Source organism: Mustela nivalis (genome assembly GCF_964662115.1).
Source record: "Mustela nivalis genome assembly, chromosome: 10".
Lineage (NCBI taxonomy): Eukaryota > Metazoa > Chordata > Mammalia > Carnivora > Mustelidae > Mustela > Mustela nivalis.
Genome location: NC_139029.1, coordinates 23,624,424 through 23,645,548, shown reverse-complemented (window position 1 = coordinate 23,645,548; position 21,125 = coordinate 23,624,424). Strand labels below are relative to the sequence as shown.

Here is a 21,125-nt window from a genome sequence, read left to right as displayed (position 1 = left end):
GGGGAAGTTTTCAAGGGACCCCCAGTTTTGACCACCCCAACTAAAGAGACTGGGGGTGGCCCCACTAAGGAGTGGCCCCACTAAGGAGTCTCAGCCCCATAACAGGAGCTTAGATTCGAGTCCCCCCTCAGCTCCGTGACCTTGGCTATGCCCTGTCACCTCTCCGAGCCTCAGTTTCACCGTTTGTAAATGGGGGGGGGGGGGGGCTGGCGGGCAGGTCCTGACGTGCCAGGATTCTAAGCGTGCATGGGGCCACATGGTGGGTAGAGGTCGCGGGCTCCTGGGCGGGAACCGAAACCTGAGGTTCTGCCCGGGAGAGCCCTCCCGAGTGCAGGGCCAAGGACCCGCCCCCCACATCACCTTACCAAGCCCCGTCCTCCTTCGCGGGGGCCAGAGCCAGGCGCGCTGCTAGGGGGGGTCGCCGGTGACCTCGAAACTTGTGCAACACCCCAAGGAGGAGTGGCAGTTGCGGAGCCGAGGCCCCTGCTGAGAGGAGGCAAGGGGGCCGGGGGCAGGTCAGCACTGGAGCCGAGGGCGTCCGCCCCCGGAGGCTCCCCGAGCCACTCCCCGCACTCGCCTTAAAACGCATTTACACGGCTTCGGCCCATAGGTCTCCCCTGCGAGTGAATCGGATCCTCGGCGCCTCCGCTCGCCCGCTCCCCCCGGCTCGGGCCCCGCGGCCTGCGCCCCGCCCGCCCAGCAGCCACCGACCCCACACCCCGCCTGCCCCTGCCGCCTGCTTATATAAGCCCCGCCCAAGCCCCGCCCCTGACGCCCAGGCCCCGCCCCTCTCGGCCCCCTCCGTAGCCCGGGCAACCGGGTGCCGCCATCCCATTGGTCGATTCCGACATAAAGCATTCAGCTCTGCTACCCTGCTCCGCAAACCTGAGTAAGCGTCAATCCTCCCAGCCGGGCTGCACAGCTACCCCACACTGGGAAGTGGGAACTGCAGAGCCGCCACCTCAATCCGGAGCGCCTACACGCTGGGAAGCTTAGGTCCTGGATCATGGATCTTAGCGAGCGGGCAGGAAGCCAGGAGGTTATCTATTTGCTCTGGGAAATCTTCTCTGACTACCTCCTCTTGCGGGTGCCTCTCTCCTCTCCTCTTGGTGATCTCCTCATTTTATCCCTCAAAGCCTAGGTCAAATGTCATCTCCTTGTGTTACTTTTCTAATAAAATCCTTCTTAATTACCTCTCCCAGCATCTTCTCCGATTCCTCCAACTCAAAACCCAGCTTCAAAAACGTGACTTTCCCAGCTCAGGGCAATCGCTCCCTTCATCCCACCTTCTGAATCTGGCAAACTCCTACTCACTTTCAAATAAAATGTCTCCTCCAAGATGCATTCTCTGACTTCCTCTCAACTCAATGCATTTTTTTTTTCCACTTTTACACCTGGCAAACTCCTGCTCACCTATCAAAGTACAGTATAATGTGACCTTCCCTGTTGAGCATCTATGACTTTCCTTGGCTGGAGGGACAATGGAACTCACAGCGGTTATATCTGTGTACACTCCTCACTCATCTGGCTCTTGTTACCTAGAGCATGAGAATCCTATTGTTGCTTTACACTTCTTGCTTGGTTACACTTCCCAGCTATTGTGTGATCTCCCAAGGGCAGGAAATGAGGGCCTGACTCCTCAAAAAGTATCCAGTGCCTGCTGTAAACAAGCGTGCCAAAGACGATTCAGTATCTGTGTTATTCAAAAACTGCTTCCAAAGTCCATCTGAAACAGTGATTGTACAAGTATAGCCAGGACATTCTTTTTTTTTTTTTTTTAAGATTTTTTTTATTTATTTGTCAGAGAGAGAGAGGGAGAGAGAGCGAGCACAGGCAGACAGAATGGCAGGCAGAGGCAGAGGGAGAAGCAGGCTCCCCGCCAAGCAAGGAGCCTGATGTGGGACTCGAACCCAGGACGCTGGGATCATGACCTGAGCCGAAGGCAGCTGCTTAACCAACTGAGCCACCCAGGCGTCCCTAGCCAGGACATTCTTATGAAGGAAAGAAGGGGGCACCTGGGTGGCTCAGTGGTTTAAAGCGTCTGTCTTCAGCTCCGGTCATGTTCCAAGGGTCCTGAGATCAAGCCCTGCATTGAGCCCTGCATCAGGCCCTCTGCTCAGCAGGGAGCCTGCTTCCCTTCCTCTTTCTGCCTGCCTCTCTGCCTACATATGATCTCTGTCTGTCAAATAAATAAATAAAATCTTTAAAAAAAAAAAAAAGGAAGGAAGGAAGGAAGGGAAAGAAAAGGAAAGGTAAGGAAAAGAAAAGAAAAAAAGAGAGGACTTCTTAGACCAGATATCAAAATATTTTATAAGCTATAGTCTTTAAAACGTGTTGCTGTGCAGGAAGAGACAGCAGAACAGAACGGAGTCTAGAACAGTCTCATGCAGATTGTAGAATCTGATAGGTAATGGCAGCATTTCCAATCCGTGGGGCCAAAGGGCTCTTTGGTCTAACATAACGTGTGTTTATGTTCTCTGTCGGGCTGTAGGCTTCTTGAAAGCCAGAGGCACTTCTTGTCCTGCTTCAGTACCTCCCTAGGGCATCATGCACAACCTAATTGGAAGGCATACATATGGTGTAGACCGTGGGAGTATGGAGGAGCCATTTTCTGCTCCCTACCCAGCCTGACCACATGACTGCTGAGTATCCTTGGTTGGGTCATTCTGCTTCGACCAAGGTTCCCTTTGCCTAGCTTGGTTTCCCCACTGTGAACTGAGAGGGTTCAAACTGAGTGAGTTCTCTAGGCCCTTCTGCCTGGAACCGTCTTGCTCTCTATGCATTGCAGCAGCCTTTCAGGGGCACTCCTCTTGACAGGATGGGTCATCGGCAGGTCCTTGCAGGTCTGTGCTCTGAGAGATTTGTAGTCATTTGCACCGTAAGATGAATTAGTGACTGAGGTCTTCCTGAGACTAAGCATCCAACTTAGCTATGGCAGAAACCTCAAAAGGAGCCCTCAAGAAAAGGTGACAGCAAGAGAAGGGTATGGACACTCCAACAAACTGGCTCTATTTTGTTTTAATTATTCATTGAGCTGGCTGTATTTGGATGCCATGGTCTAAGTCTGCCTCATAGCTCTTGTCATCACCTGGTACATGGTTAAGTGCACAGTGGGCCCATTCAGTCTTCTTACTGAATGAATCAAAAAAGGTAAGAAGGAACAAGCCTGAATCCACCCTATCCATTTGTAATTTGTCACGGGTTAGTAGTCAGAGCAGAAAAATCTGTATCCCTGGGCTGGATACAGATAAGCTGTAGATTTATCTTTTTCCCTCCTGGGTATGTGATGTCACTGAATCTCCATGACAACCCTATGTCATAGGGGCTATAATTGTTCGCATTTTATAGATGACGAATCTGAAAACTCAGAGAAGTTCGGTAACCTACCCAGGGTTACATCACGAGTAAAGGGGGAGCCCAGATTTAAACCCATCCATCCCAATTCAGCCTTTATGCTTTCCTGCCAACCAGTGCCTGAGCATTTGGGCCCCAGGTCACCAAACATCACCCAGTCATCCTGCTGGCATCCAGATGAGAGGCTGGTTGCTCCTCTTCTGCCAGGCTCCTGTACCACTATTATCCCTGCACAGCCCTCAGAAACATGTTGCTGAAGCAGGACAAAGAGCCTCTCTTCTCTGGCCAGGATCATGTCAGTCAATTTCAACCCATTCCTCCTAAACCAATCATAATTATAGTCACAACCACAGCAGAAATAAAAATGCCTTACATGTGTTGAGAACTGGAGAGTTTACAAAATACTTTCTGGTTCATCATTTTATGCAGGGTTCCCAATGCTTCACGGGATTGGACATCAGTTCAATTTAGGCTTGGCTGAGGAAAATAAGAGGACAAAACTCCCAAAGCAGGATGTCTGGGTGGCTTAGTCGGTTAAGCATCTGCCTTCAGCTCAGGACATGATCCCAGAGTCCTGGGATCGAGTTCAGCATGGGGTGGGGGGCGTCCCTGCTCAGCAAGGAGCCTGCTTCTCCCTCTGCCTGCTGCTCCCCCTGCTTGTGCTCACTCTCTCTCTCTTCCTGACAAAGAAATAAATAAAATCTTTTAAAAAAATTTCTCGAGACCATAAACAAACACAGGTCTGTTCTGCTATACAACGTTGGAGGTGGGCAGTCAAGTCTGGTGTGGCAGCTCCACAAGGTCATCAGGAACCAAGGCTCCTCCCCTCTTCTAACTCTGCCATCCTCATCTCCTGGCTTCTGGCTTCATCGCCCAAAATGGCTGCAGGAGCATTGCCAGAGCTAACATTTAACCAGTAAGACCAACTGATCGGTGCCCATCTCCCTGTTATTGTTCCCAACGTTAAGGACAAGCGCTGGATGGTGCGGTCACCAGGAAAGCTAGCTCGGGTCGCCATCACCAAATCGCACATTTGTTAACTTCCTAGGGCTGCTGTACCAAAGTACCAAAGACTGGGTGGCTTAAGACAACCGACATTTGTTGTCACAGTTCTGGAGGCCGGAAGTCCCAAATCAAGGTGTGCCAAATCGGCCGTGCCCTGCTCTCTCTCTGATGGTCCTAGGGGAGACTCTTCCCCTGCTCGCAACACTGTCTTCTCACTGTGCTTCTTCACACCATCTTCCTGTGTCTGTATCTGATTCTGTGTCCAAATTTCCCGTTTTAATAAGGACTCCAGTCCTTATATTGGGTAAGGACCCACCCAAATGACCTCATTTTAACTTGATTTACTTATGTAAAGAGCTTATTTTCTTTCTTTTTTTTTTTTAAAGATTTCATTTAAAAAATAATAATAAGATTTTATTTATTTGGGGCACCTGGGTGGCTCAGTAGATTAAGTGTCTGCCTTTGACTCAGGTCGTGATCCCAGAGTCCTAGGAAGGAGTCCCACATTGGGCTCCCTGCCCAGCTGGGCATCTGCTTCTCTCTCTGCCCGTCCCCCCCATGCTTACTCTCTAACTCTTTTTTCTCCCCCCAAAATAAATAAATAAATAAATGAATATTTTTATTAAAAATTATTTTATAATTATTTATTATTATTTTTTTTATTAAAAAATATTTTATTTATTTAAGAGAAACAGAGCAAGAGGTAGAATACCGGCAGGGAGGAAGGGCAAGGGGAGAGGCAGAGGAAGAGGGAGACACAGGCTCCCCCCGGCTGAGCCGGGAGCCTGATGGACTGGATCCCAGGACCCTGGGATCATGACCTAAGCCGAAGGCAGATACTTAACTAACTGGACCGCACAGGGATCCCTATTAGTCCCATTTTACAAATGAGAAAATTGGGGTTAAATCCTTTGTCTAAGGTCACACAGCTAGTGAGTAATAGAGCTGGGACTTAACTCTGGTCTAGCAAACTTGATGCCTATAAGACAGGCCCTGGGAATGGGGCAGGAAGCCAGAACAAAGAAGATGAAGACCAGGTCAAGAGCAAACGACAGGAGACCCAAGAAAGTCTGGAACTGAGAGTCAGATGCAAGCTGACCTGGCAGAAAGGGCACGAATGGCAAATTCCCAGGAGGGATCAGTGAGATGGAGACTTTGAAGCAACCAGAAGCTGGAAGCAGCCTTCGGCATCGCAAGAGCAGAACTGTCTTCAAGTTCGGGATGGAAACCAGTAATACCAGTAGCCACCATGGATTGAGCGTACTACAGGCCCCAGGCATGGTAGTATGCATTAATGATAACATGGCCAGAGTACTTGCCATCACGTGGCCTTGTTGTAAGATGGATATAACCCCTAACCTCACAGCCGCCTGATGCAGTGTGTGCCGTGGGTATTAGAGGGGAGGCAACACGAAGGAGAGGCTAATCTCAAGGACCCAAAACGAGCATGAGGCACCACCAGGCTACATACATTTCCTCCATCCTCACAACAAGGCCTGCAAAGTGAGAATTACTACCCTCATTTCACAGTGGAGGAATTTGAAACCCAGAGAGGCCAAGTGATTTTCCCAAGACCACACAGCAGGCAGACGGCAGAGTCTGGACTCCACCTCAAGGCTCTACAGTGAGGAAATTAGAACCATGGAGCCCAGGGTCATGTGGGAGCAGACGTTGGCCCCCATCCGTGGGAACCCAGAATTCTAGTTATGAGTGAGGTGTTGTATCCCCTGACACAGAGGCAAGTGGGACAGAGGCCCAGGGCAAGGCACTGAGGAGGTGAGGTTCGAGTGTGGTGACTGCCTGTGGGATTATCATCACACCCCTTCCCTAGACAAATGAGGTGCTGAGATGCTGAATTTGGTAGTTTGGATCTCTTTACGTTTATTTTCACTCTCTTTCAGGCTGAACAGAAATGTGAAAAAATAGTAATAGTGTGTGACAATTAAGGAATTCACACACCCTCTCTCAAGCCGGACCTGAGTCATTTCTGACAAATGTGATAGGAAAACAACAATAACCAAATAAAACTACTCAGGGGAAAATTCTTTCTCCAGCTGCCGTCCCTGGAGCCACTGGGAGGGGATGAAAAATGCTGTGGCCTCTCCCACCTTCTCCAGCGGCTCTCAGATGGGAGCAGATGCCTCAGCTTCACCCCAGAGTTTCAGTTTCGGAAAGTCAGGAGAAGGCTTGACAATATGTATTCCTGACAAGTTCCCAGGGCATACTGAGGCTGCTGGCCCAGGGACCACACTTTGAGAACACCTGCTTCAGTGAACTTGAGGCACAGCCTGCAAAGAGGTCAAAGCTGAGTACTCTTCTTTTTTTCTTTTTTTTTTTTTAAGATTTTATTTATTTATTTGACAGAGAGAGATCACAAGTAGACAGAGAAGCAGGCAGAGAGAGAGGAAGGGAAGCAGGCTCCCTGATGAGCAGAGAGTCTGATGCGGGGCTCGATCCCAGGACCCTGAGATCATGACCTGAGCCGAAGGCAGCGGCTTAACCCACTGAGTCACCCAGGCACCCAAGGCTGAGTACTCTTAAAAGAAGGGCATCAGGTTCTCATCCCCAGCGGTAGAATGGGGCAAAAACCATCCTGGGCTGAATGGTTGTACCATCTCTAAACAACAAGAGAACACATTTCAGGGGTGGATAAGCTTAGGTCCACTTCCTGGCTGTGTGACCTTGGCAAACTTACTTATCCTGCGTGAACCCTCCCTTTATTCATCTGTGACCTGGGCACAAGCATGCCTACCTCCTAGAACAGGTGTAAGGAATTCACGAGGATGTAAAAGCTTTTGCCTAGTGCCTGGCACATACATTCACAAATGCATTCTAAGTGGTAGCAATTAATATTATTACCCCGAGCCAGGGGTGCAGGAGGTCAGAAGAGAAAATCTGGAAATGTATCAGAAGGACCCTGCTGGGGCAGCATGGGAGAAGCAGCTCCACAGGGAGCTTTGTCTGGGGACATGGGCTAAGGGACACCTACCAGGGGTCAGAGGCTCAGGGAGAGTCAGCCCAGTGTGAGTCAGCCCAAGAAATTGGAACCGAGGCCCATCATGCCAGCCTGACGCAAGCTGGGCCTCTTTCTAAATTACCGTAGTAGTCATGTTCTCCTCTGGAAAACTGCTCACTCACCCCCAGGCAGAGTGGAACCAGGCGGCCATGTCATACTTCAGGGCGCTCTGTTCCCCTCCCCGACTGCTGACTAAACATTCCCACATCCTTAGGCCTCCAGTGAACGCACCAATCAGAGACATGGAGACTGTGTTCAGGTGATAGGTCAGAGTCAGGGTCAATGAAATCTACTCTAGAGGGAGCCAAAGGCTTCTACTCACACCTGGAGTCTGGGAGATACTCTGGGTCCTTTGGGTAGGCTCCTTCACAGAGCTCACATAGCAGTCCTTGATGACATGGACACCAGGCTTCTTGCCCTTGAAAAGCACAGTGTCACTTCCTCTGCATTCTGTTGGCTAAAGTGGGTCATGGAGCTGTCCCAGATTCAGCGTGGGATGAGGCTGGTTCCTCGGGGCTGTCTTGGGAGCCTAGCTGCCCCAAAAGCCATCCAGTCTCTGTACTGCCCACTGCCCTGACTCTGAGTCGTGCTTGTCATCTCTAGCCTGGAGGTCTGCAATTATTTTCCAAGTAATCCCCCTGTACTACTCTTCCCTCCTGTCAATCTAGTCCCCACACAGCCCCCAGCATGTTATTAAAATGCAAATAATGTCAAAATGCAAATTAAGTCAGGGTCAGATTTCTCTGTTGCTAGTGGGATCAAGTCCCGGATCCTTGACAACACCTGCGAGGACCTCCGTGAGGGACCCAGCTCCAGCCTCCTCTCTGCCCAGCTCCTCACTCTCCCTGCCACCACCATGGCCACTGTCCCATAGCTCCTCCAAACCACTTCGCCCATTCCTTTCCTGGGGCCTTTGTGTTTGCTGGCCCCTCTGCCTGGAACACTTTCCCACCTCTTCACCTGCCCCATTGCTACTCATCCTCTGGGTTTCTGCATAAATGTCCTTTCCTCAGAGAGGCTGTGCCTGACACCTGGGAGCAGTCAACACATTTTTTTGTTTTTGAGAGTAAGAAAAAATCCCACTCACGCCGGCTCAAGCAAAAAGTAAATTTCTTTTTGCCTCATGCACCGAAGCCACTGGAGGGCAAAACGTTCAAGTGCAGACTTTGCTTTGGGTCTCAGCTCTGCCTTCCTCAGGACTGGTTTCCTCCCCAGGTGGGCTCTCACCCCACCACCGGCCCTGGACCCCAGAACTGTCTCCTCAGCCCTGTCTTTGATTGGCCGGGCCTGGGTCTAGAGCTACTCCTCTCCCCCAGATAGGAGATGGAATCAATATGGAAGGAGACTGGGGAGAGGGTACTTCCCCAAAGGAAAAATAGGGTGTTGTTACCTAAAGAAGAGGGATGCAGGGGTGCCTGGGTGGCTCAGTGAGTTAAGCCTCTGCCTTCGGCTCAGGTTATGGTCTCAAGGTCCTAGGATCGACCCCCGCATCGGGGCTCTCTGCTCAGCAGGGAGCCTGCTTCCCTTCCTCTCTCTCTCTCTCTGCCTGCCTCTCTGCCTACTTGTGATCTCTGTCAAATGAATAAATAAAATCTTAAAAAAAAAAAAAGAGGGATGCATCCTAGGCCAGTAAAAAACCACCAATGCACTCCCTTTCTCCCTTTGTGGGTACTCTGTTCACTTCATACATTCGGGCACTTTCTCTCTCTCTCTTTCTCTCTTTTTTAAGTAATTAAGTTATTTTTAAGTAATCTCTACACCCAGCATGATGCTTGAACTCACAACCCGGAGAGCAAGAGTCGGGCGCTCCACTGACAAAACCAGCAGGGTGCCCCTCGGGCAGTCTTGCCTTAGGATCCTCCCACAGGCTGCTCCCTCTTCCTAAGATGCTTTTCTTCTTCTTTTTTAAGGAATATAAACCTTTAAGGCTCCTGGGTGCCTCAGTCAGTTCAGCATCTGCCTTTGCCTCAGGTTATGATCCCAAGGTCCTGGGATGGAGTCCCCACCAGGCTCCCTGCTCAGCGAGGATCCTGCTTCTCTCTCCCTCTGCTGCTTTCTCTCTTTCTCTCTCTCAGGCAAATAAATAAAATGAAATCTTTAAAAGAAAAAAAAAAGAATAGAAATTTTTCAAAACAGTATTTTATTTTGAAAATTCATACAGAAATTTTCTAAAAATAATATATACCCTTCAACCAGATTCCCCAAATATTAACATTTTGACATTATTTGTATCTTTCTTTTTCTATGTGTACATGTATATTTATACAAGTGTGAATATACATGCATATTGTGTATCTATATCTATGTGTCCCTGTAATTTATTTTTTCTGAACTGTGTGAGAGTAAATTGTAGACATAATTTCCCTTTATCCATAATACATCAGTGTGTGTTTTGCCAGGAATGTGCTTTGTCCGGATGTCCATATAACTCACTTGGATGTGGCACACCTCACCTTCTTCAAGTCTTTGATCCAAAGAAACCTCCTTGTCGCGAGCAAAACCCCTGCATCCCGCCAGGAGGTCGAAACGTGTAAAGAAGAGATAGAGAGATGGATATGATGTAACTCACTTGATCTTTATTGGGACGAGGTCCGCACCACTATCGTGGCCCGGTCACGGTCCGCTGACGTTGTCACAGAGAAGGAGATGTCGCCTCCCAATCTAGACAGAGAGGTCACTGCAGAAGTTGAGACTGAGAACCAGCGAGTGGTCGGCAACAAAACTGTCGGGGCGTCGGTAGCACCGGCGATGATGTCCTCCTGACAGGGAACTCGCTTCACCTCAGTCCAACCCGATGCCTCTTTATATACTGTGCTAAGTCTCCTTCATAAACATATTACATCACTTGTTTTCCTTATGCTTACACACCAAAAACATACACACGTCGTAAACATGTTTTGGTCTACGATATTTCGCACAAGTTAAAATATTTACAACTTGTTACTCCGCGCTAATCTTATCACTACACGCATATGGTCTAGGCTTACTTGCTATGTGGTATTTGCTATGAGGTTAGTTTGTTATCACTACACGCATATGGTCCAGGCTTACTTGTTATGTGGTTAGTTTGCAATTTGTTCCTGTTTTTCATTTAATAGGGGTTTGCACTTACTACATATTATTTATTCATTCATTTATTTATTACACTTTATTTATTAAAGGTTCGTACTCACTACACTCCTCAAGGAGGCTGACGCAATCCACCTTGAAAAGACATCAACCCACGCCCTCCATATGCAGTTTTCATTCTCAGGTCTTAGCCCCTCTTTGATTTTTCTTCTTTTACACCTTTCACTTTCTAGGTTAGTTGGAATTTATATATTGTCTATGTATTGTAAACTTTATAAGGACAAGGATCTTGTGTTCACTGAAATAACCCATGTCCTAAAACAGTACTTAGCAGATAGCAGACCGTCAATAAATACTTAGGGAATTAACAAATGAATGAATGAATGAATGAATGAATGAATGACTAGGGCAACCTAATGTCACAGCAAATGAGTAACAATGCTTTTCAGCAGGTCCTGCCACAAGCCAGGCGCTGTTCTCGGAGATGTTCTTTGATGTCCTCTGGGGCTGCTGAGGCTCTCAGTGGGACCATCTGTGATGCTGGTTCCATAGCCCCTGGCCATTGTAGACTTGACCCAAGACAAAATTAGCAGATCTCAATTTTGCCATTGTTACCTTTGACTTCCCTTTCTCTCTCATTCCCCTCCCCCAAAGCCATTACCCTGTTATGCTTCTCCCACAAGGTGACAATTCCCCTCTGTGTGACAGAGGCAGGGCAGTGCAGTAGAAAGAGCCCTGGGCTGCTGGGGTCCTTGGAAGAGTCGCTTCCCTTTCTGGATCTCAGTCCCCTGCTCTCCGTGATTCCCGTGATCTCTGAGATTCCTGGCTCTGGAATATGATCATCACCAACCCCCCCACCCCTCCCACCCCCCCCCACACTCCCAAGCTCTTTATATCATCGGTCTGGGGAATCTGGGTTGAGATTGTGGCCTTTTCTCTGATGGAGGAATGCGCAGGGGATTTCTCTCGCAGAGAACAGATAAGAAAAGTATTTCCAGGTCTAGGGTTGCTTCCTGGCCTCTCAGTGGGGGAACTAGACAAATCCAAATGGGAGTCTAAAGCAGCCACGCCCTAGTAGCTCTAGGATCCAAGGCAGGTGGCTTCAGGGTCTCTGTTTCCTCCACTGTAAAATAGATTCAGGAATATCTGATATGGTGGGAAGAATAAATTAAAAGATGCACGCCAGGCGCTTTGCATATCACCTGTCACATAAGAAGTGTTCCAAAAATAGTAGCTGTGATTCGCTTCTGAGGCCTGTGTGGATTCCTGCAGGTAGACCTGGGCATGAGGCCGGGGGGTGCAGGCAAGGGATGGAGGAATATTTCTGGAGTCTTCTCCCCACAGCAGTTGCAGGCTGGGTGCCATGTGCAGCTGTTTCGGGGCTGGGGCCGGGGGTAGATGCCGTGGCTATGTTGGAGACACCCATTCCTGATGTCTAGACAGAGCTCCAGGCCGCTCATCTCCCTGTTCCAGACACTGAGCCCAGAAGTCTGAGTCATAGAAAGCACTTGGAGGTCCTCTGGAAAGCCAGCTGGGCCAAGCACACTTAGAAGCTGTTCTCCCCACATGTTCAGTTTACTGAAATATTGTATTCATCACTTAGAGCTCCCGAACAAATAATTCCCGAAATGTAATGGCTTAAAGCACTAAGCATTTATCATCCCACACAACTTCTGAGAGGCAGAATCGGAAGGCTGCTTAGCTGGGGGACCCTGGATCAAGGTCTCTCATGAGTTTGTGATCAAGCAGCAAGCCAAGGCTGCAGACACCTGAAGGCTTTGACTGGGACTGAAGGACCCACTTACCGCAAGCTCGCTCACAGGGCTCTTGGCAGGCGGCTTCGGTTCCTCTGCTACACGCCCTTCTCCATAGGGATGCTCAGCACAGGGCCTCTTCTAGAACAAGCCATATGAGGAGAGAGAGAGACTAAGATGGAACAGCAGCGTCTTCTGTAGCCTAATCTCAGCAGGGACTCACCATCCCTTCTGCCATATTCTATGAGCCACGGAGACCAACCTGACGCCATCCAAGGAATGGGGTTTGCCCTCGGGCGTGCACACTGGGAGGCAGGGGTCCCGGGGCCTATTTTGAATGCTGCCCATCACAGGTATGATCTACATATGATGAAATTCACAGATCTTAGGTGAACCCCTCAGCTGTAACAAGCAAATATTCTCATGTGACTCACACTCCTATCAAGATTTAGGCTATTTTCCCCACCGCAGACCATTCCTCATCCTCAGAACACTCCACAGAAGAGCCACCACCTCCTGCCTCTTCCCAGTCCCGCCCCCCCACCCTAAATGACTACTGATCTTGAATCTATCTCTGTATAATCATAGTTTCACCTGGAGCTTTATAAACACTTATTCGACATGCCCTTGACCTGACACCAACCACTTCACAGCTCACGTTTCACCTCCCACTAGACTGCAACTGGCTCAGGAACGGAGGCTATATCTGCCTTATTTCTGGGTCCCTAACATGAGCTCAGCGCCTGGCAGGCAGTAGGTGCTGGGAAATGTCCCATCCTGGGATCTGGAGATGTGGCGTGTTGGGAATTAGGGGACACAGGGAGAGGAGGGGCAGGTCAGGCTGGACACCGGCCAGAGACCTGTTCACTGGGGCCAGAAATCACCGCAAGACCCAGCATCCTCCGGTCCCAGGAGCTCAGACGGCTCTCCGACCAGAGGCTCCGGGACAGAGAAGGGGTTTCCATCAAGCAAATGCAGAGGGGCAGTGAGCCCAGGTCTGGTACTCTGGAGGTCACCCTCTGGATGCTGAAAAATTTGCTGACTGGGGACAGGTCTGAAAAGAAAGTAAAAATGGATTTTCCTTTTCTTGTTTCTCCTGCCCGTTCACCCAGCAGCACACCTGACAACTAGCCCAAACCCTCAGGCAGAGTCCAGCCCCTTCCCCTCACACTGCTCACACTGGCCTTGCCCTCAGCAGGGTCCTGAGGAGACTAGGGGAAAGGCTCCAATGCCCCGTAAGCTTTCTGGAATCCCAGGGCCCTAGAGCCTGGACTTACCGGTCAGGGTGCTGAGTCTCCGCTTACCACTTCCAGCTATGTGACCTTGGTTGGATTACTTCCTGCTCTGAAAAGGCAGGGAATCCTAATTCCTAGCTAGTAGAGGGGTACAAGACTAACTGAGGGAAAAAGGTTAGCACTGCGGCTTGTAGGGAAAGGGTGGCAGGCCTTGGCAGGAGAAGGTGACGTGTGGGACCTTCCCTGTTTATCCTGAAAGGGAAACAATCCCCAGAATCCAGAGCTGAGAAGAAAAGGTGTGCACTACCCTGCCTTCCAAGTTCGGAGGATGACTCCCAGGACTTGATAGGAAAGGCCATTTCCTATCTTGATCAAGTCCTCCCAGGACTTGATAGGAAGGACTGGAGATGTGTCGCTGGTAAAAAGCCACGGATCCCTCCCTTCCTGAGGGCTGGACCAAGGGACTGGCTCCTCCCCCCGACGCAGGGCTCCAACTGTCTTTTGCAAAGATGGCCGCTATTTCTCCCATCCCACTTGTTCTTCTGCAATGCGACCTTATCACTCCTCCATCAAGAGAACCAGTGAAATCCCTTCCTCTGGAATCTGTACTAGCCTTAGTGACTCACCTGTAACAGCGGAATACAGCAGAAATTACCCTGCTCGACTTGGGGACAAGGCCAAACGTTCTCTCAGAAAGCCCACTCTACAGACACTCCTTCTAGTGGCCCAGCTACTATGCTGTGAGAAGCCACACCACATGGACAGTCCACATGTCGGCCCTCCAGGTGACAAGGCCAACAGAACCTTCAGGCCATCCCCACTAAGGCTCCATCTCCCCACCCCAAGTAAAGCAGCCTCCAGGGGATCCCAGCCCCCGCCATGTGAGTCTTCTCAGCTAAGGACACAGACAGACATCCTGGAGCAGTGTATCAGTTACCTAATGCTGCATAACAAATGATCCCAAAGTGTGACAGCTTCAAACAACAGTTAGCATCTGACACAGTTTCTGACAGCCAGGAGTCCTAGAGCAGCATACCTGAGTGGTTCTGACTCCCACTCTCTCATGAAGTTGCTGTCTAGCTGTCTGCCAAGGGCTGCAGTCATCTTAGAACTTCTCTGGGGCCAGAGAAGCCACTTCAAAGCTCCGTCGCGTGGCTGCTGGCGGGAGGCCTCCATTCCTCTCCAGATGGGCCTCTCCATGAATATGTGTCCTAACAGCATGGCAGCTGGCTTCCCCCAAGCGATCCAAAAGACAGATCCGCAGGAACCCCAATATATTTTATAACCTCACCTCGAAAGTGACATATGATCACTTGTGCCATATTGGACTGCCACGCAGACCCACCTTGATACAGAGGGGGCGCAGACTAACATGCAAGGGCGTGAGTACTGGGAAGCATCTCGGAGGCTGCCTACCTCCACCAGAGTCCAGCCATGCCCCTGGCATCCTGTCAAATTCCTGGCCCACAGAACCTGAGGGGATGCTATTTGTAATTGTTTCTGCCATGAAGTTTGGGGTAGTCTAGTACACGATACTAGACAAGTGGACCAGAGCCCAGAGAATTATTCATTGAGTTTGGGGTGTCCCTGGAGGGGCCTGGCCTCGCATTCCCATGGGTGTCAGCTGAACCACTGTACTTGTGACCTGCCCTGGAGCTAACTGAAGTAGGGCAAAGGACACCCAAGAGAAAAGGCTGAGGGTGTGACCGGGTGGCCAGTGGGTGAGAAGAAGAAAGACAGACTCTGCCCATGTCCACAGCCCCGGGATTGGAGCCACAGAGGGGAGATGTGATGGGGGCAGCAGGCGTGCTGGAGGCAAAGAGGTGAGCCCGAGGCCACCGGCAGAGGAGTGCTCTTTAGCACCAAGTCCTTTCTCAGGATGGCCTGTGCGGCCCTCAGCCCCACACTCCGTGGCTGTAGACCATCAGCTGAGCAGCTGTGACAACAGGAACTCAGCCCGCTTATAAGCAGTGACGAAGGGTCCTGCCAAGGGCCAGCAGGGGACAGGTCCTGTTTTCCTTCTGTTCCTCCCCACCGGGAGAGGGCAGACCGTGGTCAACTCCCTTCCCACCACCGGTCCTGCGTGCTGGGACTTGGAGTCCACCATGAGATCAACATTTGAAAGTAGAAAGACAAAGAGGGTAAAGAAAGGAGGAAGGAGTGAGAGAGAAGGAGGAGGAGAAGGAAGAGGAAAGAGGGAGGGAAGGAGGGAGCGGGGAGGAAGGAGGAGGGAGGAATTAGAAAGACCAGGCTAATGCCCAAAACAAGAGACTGCGTTAATAACTAAGAATGACAGAATGTCCTCCCAGCTGGAGGACCAGTGGGTGGCACTTATTTTTCTTAAAAAAAAATATTCCATATTTACCTTCTTTTTAAAGATTTTATTTATTTATTGGACAGAGAGCATAAGCAGGGGGAGCAGCAGGCAGAGGCAGAGGGAGAAGGCTCCCCACTGTGGGGAACCCAATGCGGGGCTCAATCCCAGGACCCTGGGATCATGACCTGAGCCGAAGGCAGACACCCAACCAACTGAGCCACCCAGGGCACCCCGATATTTATCTTTAAATGTTGATATTCCTCAGTCAAGCTAGTTCCAGGAGCCATTATTATCACTGTCATTGTCCTTGGCTCCTACTCTCCCCTCGTACATTCACAATCTCCTAGCACAGTGCTAAGTACAGTAAATTCGATGTGTGTCTAAGTCCAGTTGGTCACCATATCCTGGTCTGTTCAAACTCCAGCTCTCTCCTAAGCCTCTGTCTACTTCCTACCCCAGATGTCTCCACCTTGGTTCGGGCCTCCGTAGCTCTCCTTTGGATGACTTCCTTGGCTCTGATCCCTTACCACCCAGAACTTCCTCCACCTTTCCTGAAAGAGATCTTTCCAAAAAGCAAATAGGATCATCACTCCCTGTTGAAGACAGCTGGTTGCTTCCCAGCTTCCATCCTTCCTTTAATAATAGAGCCTCTGCCTTTTAGCTAAACACATGTCTGCCCAGAATAGAAACTACATTTCCCAGCAACCTGGCCCCTAGCCATGGCCACACTGAATTCTGGGTAGTACAATGTAAATGAAAGTGATGTGGGCAAGTCCTGAGTTATGCCTTTCAAGGGAAGGGGTATGTCTTCCACATCCTTCATACTTCTACCCGCTGGCTGAAATGCAGATGTGATGGTGGGAGACGGAGCTGCCCTCTTTAGACCACAAGAAGGAAGCTGGTGTTGAAGATGTCACAGCAACAAACCAGAAGGAACCAGGGTCCCTCGTGATTGTGGAACCGCCGTGCCCATTCTGGCTTGCCTATCTGTTTTTACACAAGCAAGAAGCAAACGTCTATCTTGTCTAAGCCGTTGTTAGTTCAATGTCTTTGTTACTGTACTTCAGCCTGTTTCCTAACTAATAAACACTCCACTCAAAACTCCTGCAAAGCCTCCTACAGTCTTCAAGTTAAGTCCAAGCACCTAAAGCCAGCACCCAAGACCCTTGGAGATGTAGCCTCTGTCAGCCTGGTCTCTCGCCTTCTCTGTTGTTCCTCTTTAGTTTAAACTCTCTGCTTTAGTCATACTAAACTGTTCGCACTTAGCAAATGTGCTAAGCTGATTCATGCTTCCAGGCCTTTGCTTCAACGGTTCCCTCCGCCTGGAATGCCCTTCCCCCTTCTTTGCTGCCTCCTCCCTGCTCATCCTTCAGGACTCTGTTCTGGAGTCAATCCTTAATAAACTTATCCTAGAACCCCATCCCCACCCCCAGATGAGGTTATCTGCCTCCGCTAGATGCTCCCTTAGCACTCTGTGTCTATTTCTCCCAGGGCTGTTAGACTACAAACTTTGGGAGGGCAAAGATGGTCCCTGCCTGGTTTGCACTTAATGCCCAGTCTCCAGCATATTGGGAGAACTCACTAAATATGTCCTAGGTGAATAAATGACTAGATGGGGCAGCCAGCCTAATTTATCATGCTGTATCATCACCACCCTCTGCTCACACTTGTCTCTCTCACCTGAGTCCCCTGCCACAGGGGCAACAGAGTTCTGATTGCCAGGCATAGTAGGTGCTCAATAAACATTATTCTAAGAGAACTTCCAACCCAGTGCCCTCTGTTCTACATCATCATTTTCCAACAGAACTTCTGGTTCATTCCACAAGGGTTTCCTCACAGGCGGTGTCCAGGGTGCAGCATTTCTCAACCAAGTGTGCATTTGTCACCGCTATCATCTTCTTGGAATACTGGCAGCTTTTATGGAAATCAGCATTTGGCCGCAGTGACCTCAAAACAGTAGCTGAAAGTCTCTTCAGATGGCTTGGGCTTAGCCAATTCTTTAGAAAACCACATCTCAACATTGCGGTCTGAGTGGCAAAAGAGCAGGAAGTGTGTTACAAAAATCGGGAAGTGGGTGCCAGGTCAGGTGGGTTTGTGAAGCCCGGAAGGGCACAGAAGAGGTACACCATGACAGGTGGGAGGGTATTGGTCTGTGAAGGTAAGTGGAACTCAGAGCTTAAGCTAAGTGGGTCTTGTCCCCCATGGCAAGAGGCTCCTGCCCAGCCTCTCTATTATGAGCCCACAGGAGGGAGAGATCGGTTAAGACAGGCTAGGTTCTGCTACAGTAAGAAACAACCAGGAATATCCCAGTAACTTAAAACAACAAAAGAAGCCCCTTGTTCATAGTTGATGCTCATTGGTATCGACTAGTGGTCTCTGCTCAAGGTTGGCTGTCACAGACCTGGGCTGATAAAGGCTGCATCTCAGCACAGGTTTCTGTAACTGCAGAGGCAATGAGAAGAGAGTATTCGAGTCCTGCTCCAGCTCTCCAAAGCTTCTACCCGATGTGGCATGCATGCTACCTCTGCTCGTATTTCATTGGCCAAAGCAAGTCCTATGCTCTGGCCAAAGTTTAAGAGGGCAAGAGTATCAATAGGGAGGGACATCAGGTACTTATGGAAGACAGTAATCCATCCCACAAGAAAACGCTGTGTGATTGGAGCTTTCACTAACTGTATGATTTCAAGCAAGCCAACCAGTCAGGTTGGGACTCAAATTTCTCGGCCAGGAAGCTGACTTAGCGGGAGGATTGTACTGACTCGGTGAGAATGCATCGAGAGAGCTGAACACAGGCCCAGTATAAAGCCTTGTTCCATAAATGGTATCTTCTTAAACATTAATTGTGGAGAACCTTGATCACCAAAAGGCAAGAGTAAAATGAAAGACTCATGGTTGCCTCTTTCTTTCTTTCTTTCTTTTTAAATTTTATTTATTTATTTGAGAGAGAGAGAGAGCCCACAAGCAGGGGGAGCGGCAGACAGAGGAAAAAGAAGGCTCCCTGCTGAGCAAAGAGCCCAATGCGAGACTCAATCCTAGGAACCTGGGATGATGACCGGAACAGAAGGCAGACGCTTAACTGACTGAAGCACACAGGTGTCCCATATGACTTCTTTCATTGCAGCTCAAACCACAAGAACCTGGAGCTGTTGTTTCCCTCCTTTTTCTCTTATAAATGTAACCGCTGGAATCAGGGGCTGCTTCCTGGGCCTGGGAAAGCCTCTGATTTTGTTTGGCCATTGTGGGCCCAAGAAGGAGCTGGAATCTTGGTCTGCATTTGTTCTAGACAGTGTGGCCAAGGTAGCCTATGGTACAGGACCATGGATATGACCAATCAGACTCTCTGGGGGTCAGTGTTGGATTCTGGAGCTGCAGTGAGAACTCTCAGGCAAACTGAAGCCTGGTCCTCTTGCCCGAGAACTTAACTCTGGGATGTATGTTTTGTACAAGTTACTTGGACCTGCCAAGCAGGCAGGCACATACCCAGATTCTGCCTGAGCAGTCAGGAGGGGCAGCACTTAGACCTCAGTGTGGGACTCCACAAGCCACGTGTAGCTCCATCTGGGAGCATGCAACTGTTTCTTGCTTAGCGGACTCCAAAAGATAAGTTTCCATACCCAGGATTGTTAAAGAAAGGTGCCTGGGTGGCTCAGTCGGTTAAACATCTGCCTTCAGCTCAGCTCATGATCCCAGGCTCCTCGGATCCAGTCCCACATCGGGCTCCCTGCTCTGTGGGGAGTCTGCTTCTCCTTCTCCCTCTGCCTCTCCCCACTGCTGTGCTCTCCCTCTCCCCAATCAATCAAACAATCAATAAAAAAGAAAGTTATCATTCTTCAATTCTGCTGGTATTTCTCAGGTAAACACATCATTATCCTGATGGAACAGCCAGGCCAAGCCAGAAGTTTGCATTCTGGAGCAATCCCTGTGGGGGCAGTAAGGGAGCAGAAACTGGAGGGGCAGGAGGTCTGGCAGGAAGCGGGTATGCCGAGCCTGGTGAGAGGGGAGGGGGGCCTGCGTCAGGACACAGCGGGAGGGATGGAAGGAAGGACACGGACTGAGAGGTGTTAAGGAGATAAGGATGGGAGGCATTAGCTGACTCATGGGGTCTGGGGAGAGTAAGGAGGGAAAGGAAGAAGCCAAGGTGACTCCCAGGACTGACCTGAAAAGACTTCTTAAAAATTTGACACCAAAAGTAACTTGACAGCAAAATCTGACCTGGAAGACATTCTGGTTTAAATGATTCAAGACTCTAGAATCTACGTGTCCCATACTCCTTGCTGCAGAAAAGATTCTTGCATTTCATGACACGGGGCTGCCCCAAGGACCATAATAAGCAGTGTTACCTAACACACCGCATGTGCCCCAATCACCTATGTCTAAAGTCCAAAAGAATTCCAAATTCTGAATAAGCTCTCTGTTAGATAAGGGACTGCAGGCTTGTTCTAGAAGCAACGGCAGCCACTCACCACCGCACTCGGTTCCTCCCAGCAAGGCGTGCGGGCACGTACACAGAGGTCCCCGCCGAGAGCTCCCTGTCCCCTCCTCGGGGCCTCTTCTAGTCTACCTGCCACCAGTGCCCACCACCCCCCCCGACCCACAATGGACAGCAACACATTCTGCTGCCCCCTGCAGCACATGGAGTCATGAGGGAACCCTTGGGGGTGCCTCAAGTCCTTGGCCTTGCCCTGCATCATGGTGTGAAGGTGGGTCTCTGAGATCCTGTGCTTTCTGGGACTCTTCCTACCACCAGAAAAGTGATAGATGCTCGGTGCCTAGGTGGCTCAGTCAGGCCCTCCCCCTTCTTGTGCTTTTAGAACCCTCAAAATGACCCTTTCTCTTTCATTCTTTGCCTTCCCTAGTGCCATCCCTGGCATCAAAGGTGGAAGAACCATGGGTGTAGAAAGAGATTGGTTAATACTAAAAATTACACTCAGGGGCCCCTGGGTGGCTCAGTCAATTAAATGGCTGCCTTCTGCTCAGGTCATGATCCCAGGGTCCTGGGATCAAGCCATACGTCAGGCTCCCTGCTCAGAGGAGAGCCTGCTTCTCCTGCCATTGCCTGCTGCTCTGCCTACATGTGTTGTCTCTATCTCTCAGTCAAATAAATAAATAAAATCTTTAAAAATAAATAAGTTTACTAAATAAATAAATAATAAATAAATAAGTAAAAATGAATAAAAATGGCACTCAGGCCCACCAAGAAACTGGCTGCCTCTTTCTGGAAGACCTCTTGCTTTCCACTTGGCCACCCTGTCTGGTTATCAGCTTACCTGTCTCCCTCCTTCCCCTGAACAGCCTCAGGAATGAGGGTCGCCCCCTCACAATTGAGTCCCCATCCCAGATTCCAACTGAAACTATTACCTTGTTGAAGGTCATGG

The 21,125-nt window shown here is 49.8% G+C and overlaps 1 protein-coding gene and 1 long non-coding RNA gene across 20 annotated transcripts in view; both read right to left on the bottom strand.

Annotated features, from left to right (window-relative positions):
- Nucleotides 1-11,244, bottom strand: part of AZIN2 (antizyme inhibitor 2) — a 46,811-nt gene extending 35,567 nt beyond the window's left edge. For 10 of the 19 annotated variants that reach the window (XR_014299412.1, XM_082685688.1, XM_082685684.1 and 7 more), the window contains exon 1: nucleotides 578-723. Coding sequence is in view for 9 of the 19 variants with exons in the window: in XM_082685688.1 (XP_082541814.1) it covers nucleotides 578-589 (12 nt within the window). In the remaining 10 variants the exon portion in view is untranslated. Of the gene's footprint in view, nucleotides 1-360; nucleotides 724-9,944 lie in introns of those variants that run through there. The other 9 variants (XM_082685695.1, XM_082685700.1, XM_082685693.1 and 6 more) reach the window with 6 other exon arrangements.
- Nucleotides 11,245-11,330: 86 nt separating this feature from the next.
- LOC309842209 lies at nucleotides 11,331-13,803 on the bottom strand. Its single transcript, XR_014299559.1, has 3 exons — nucleotides 13,476-13,803; nucleotides 13,059-13,252; nucleotides 11,331-12,339 (listed from the first exon to the last, which is right to left on the bottom strand). It is a non-coding gene; the product is annotated as an uncharacterized lncRNA (long non-coding RNA).
- Nucleotides 13,804-21,125: the final 7,322 nt, after the last annotated feature.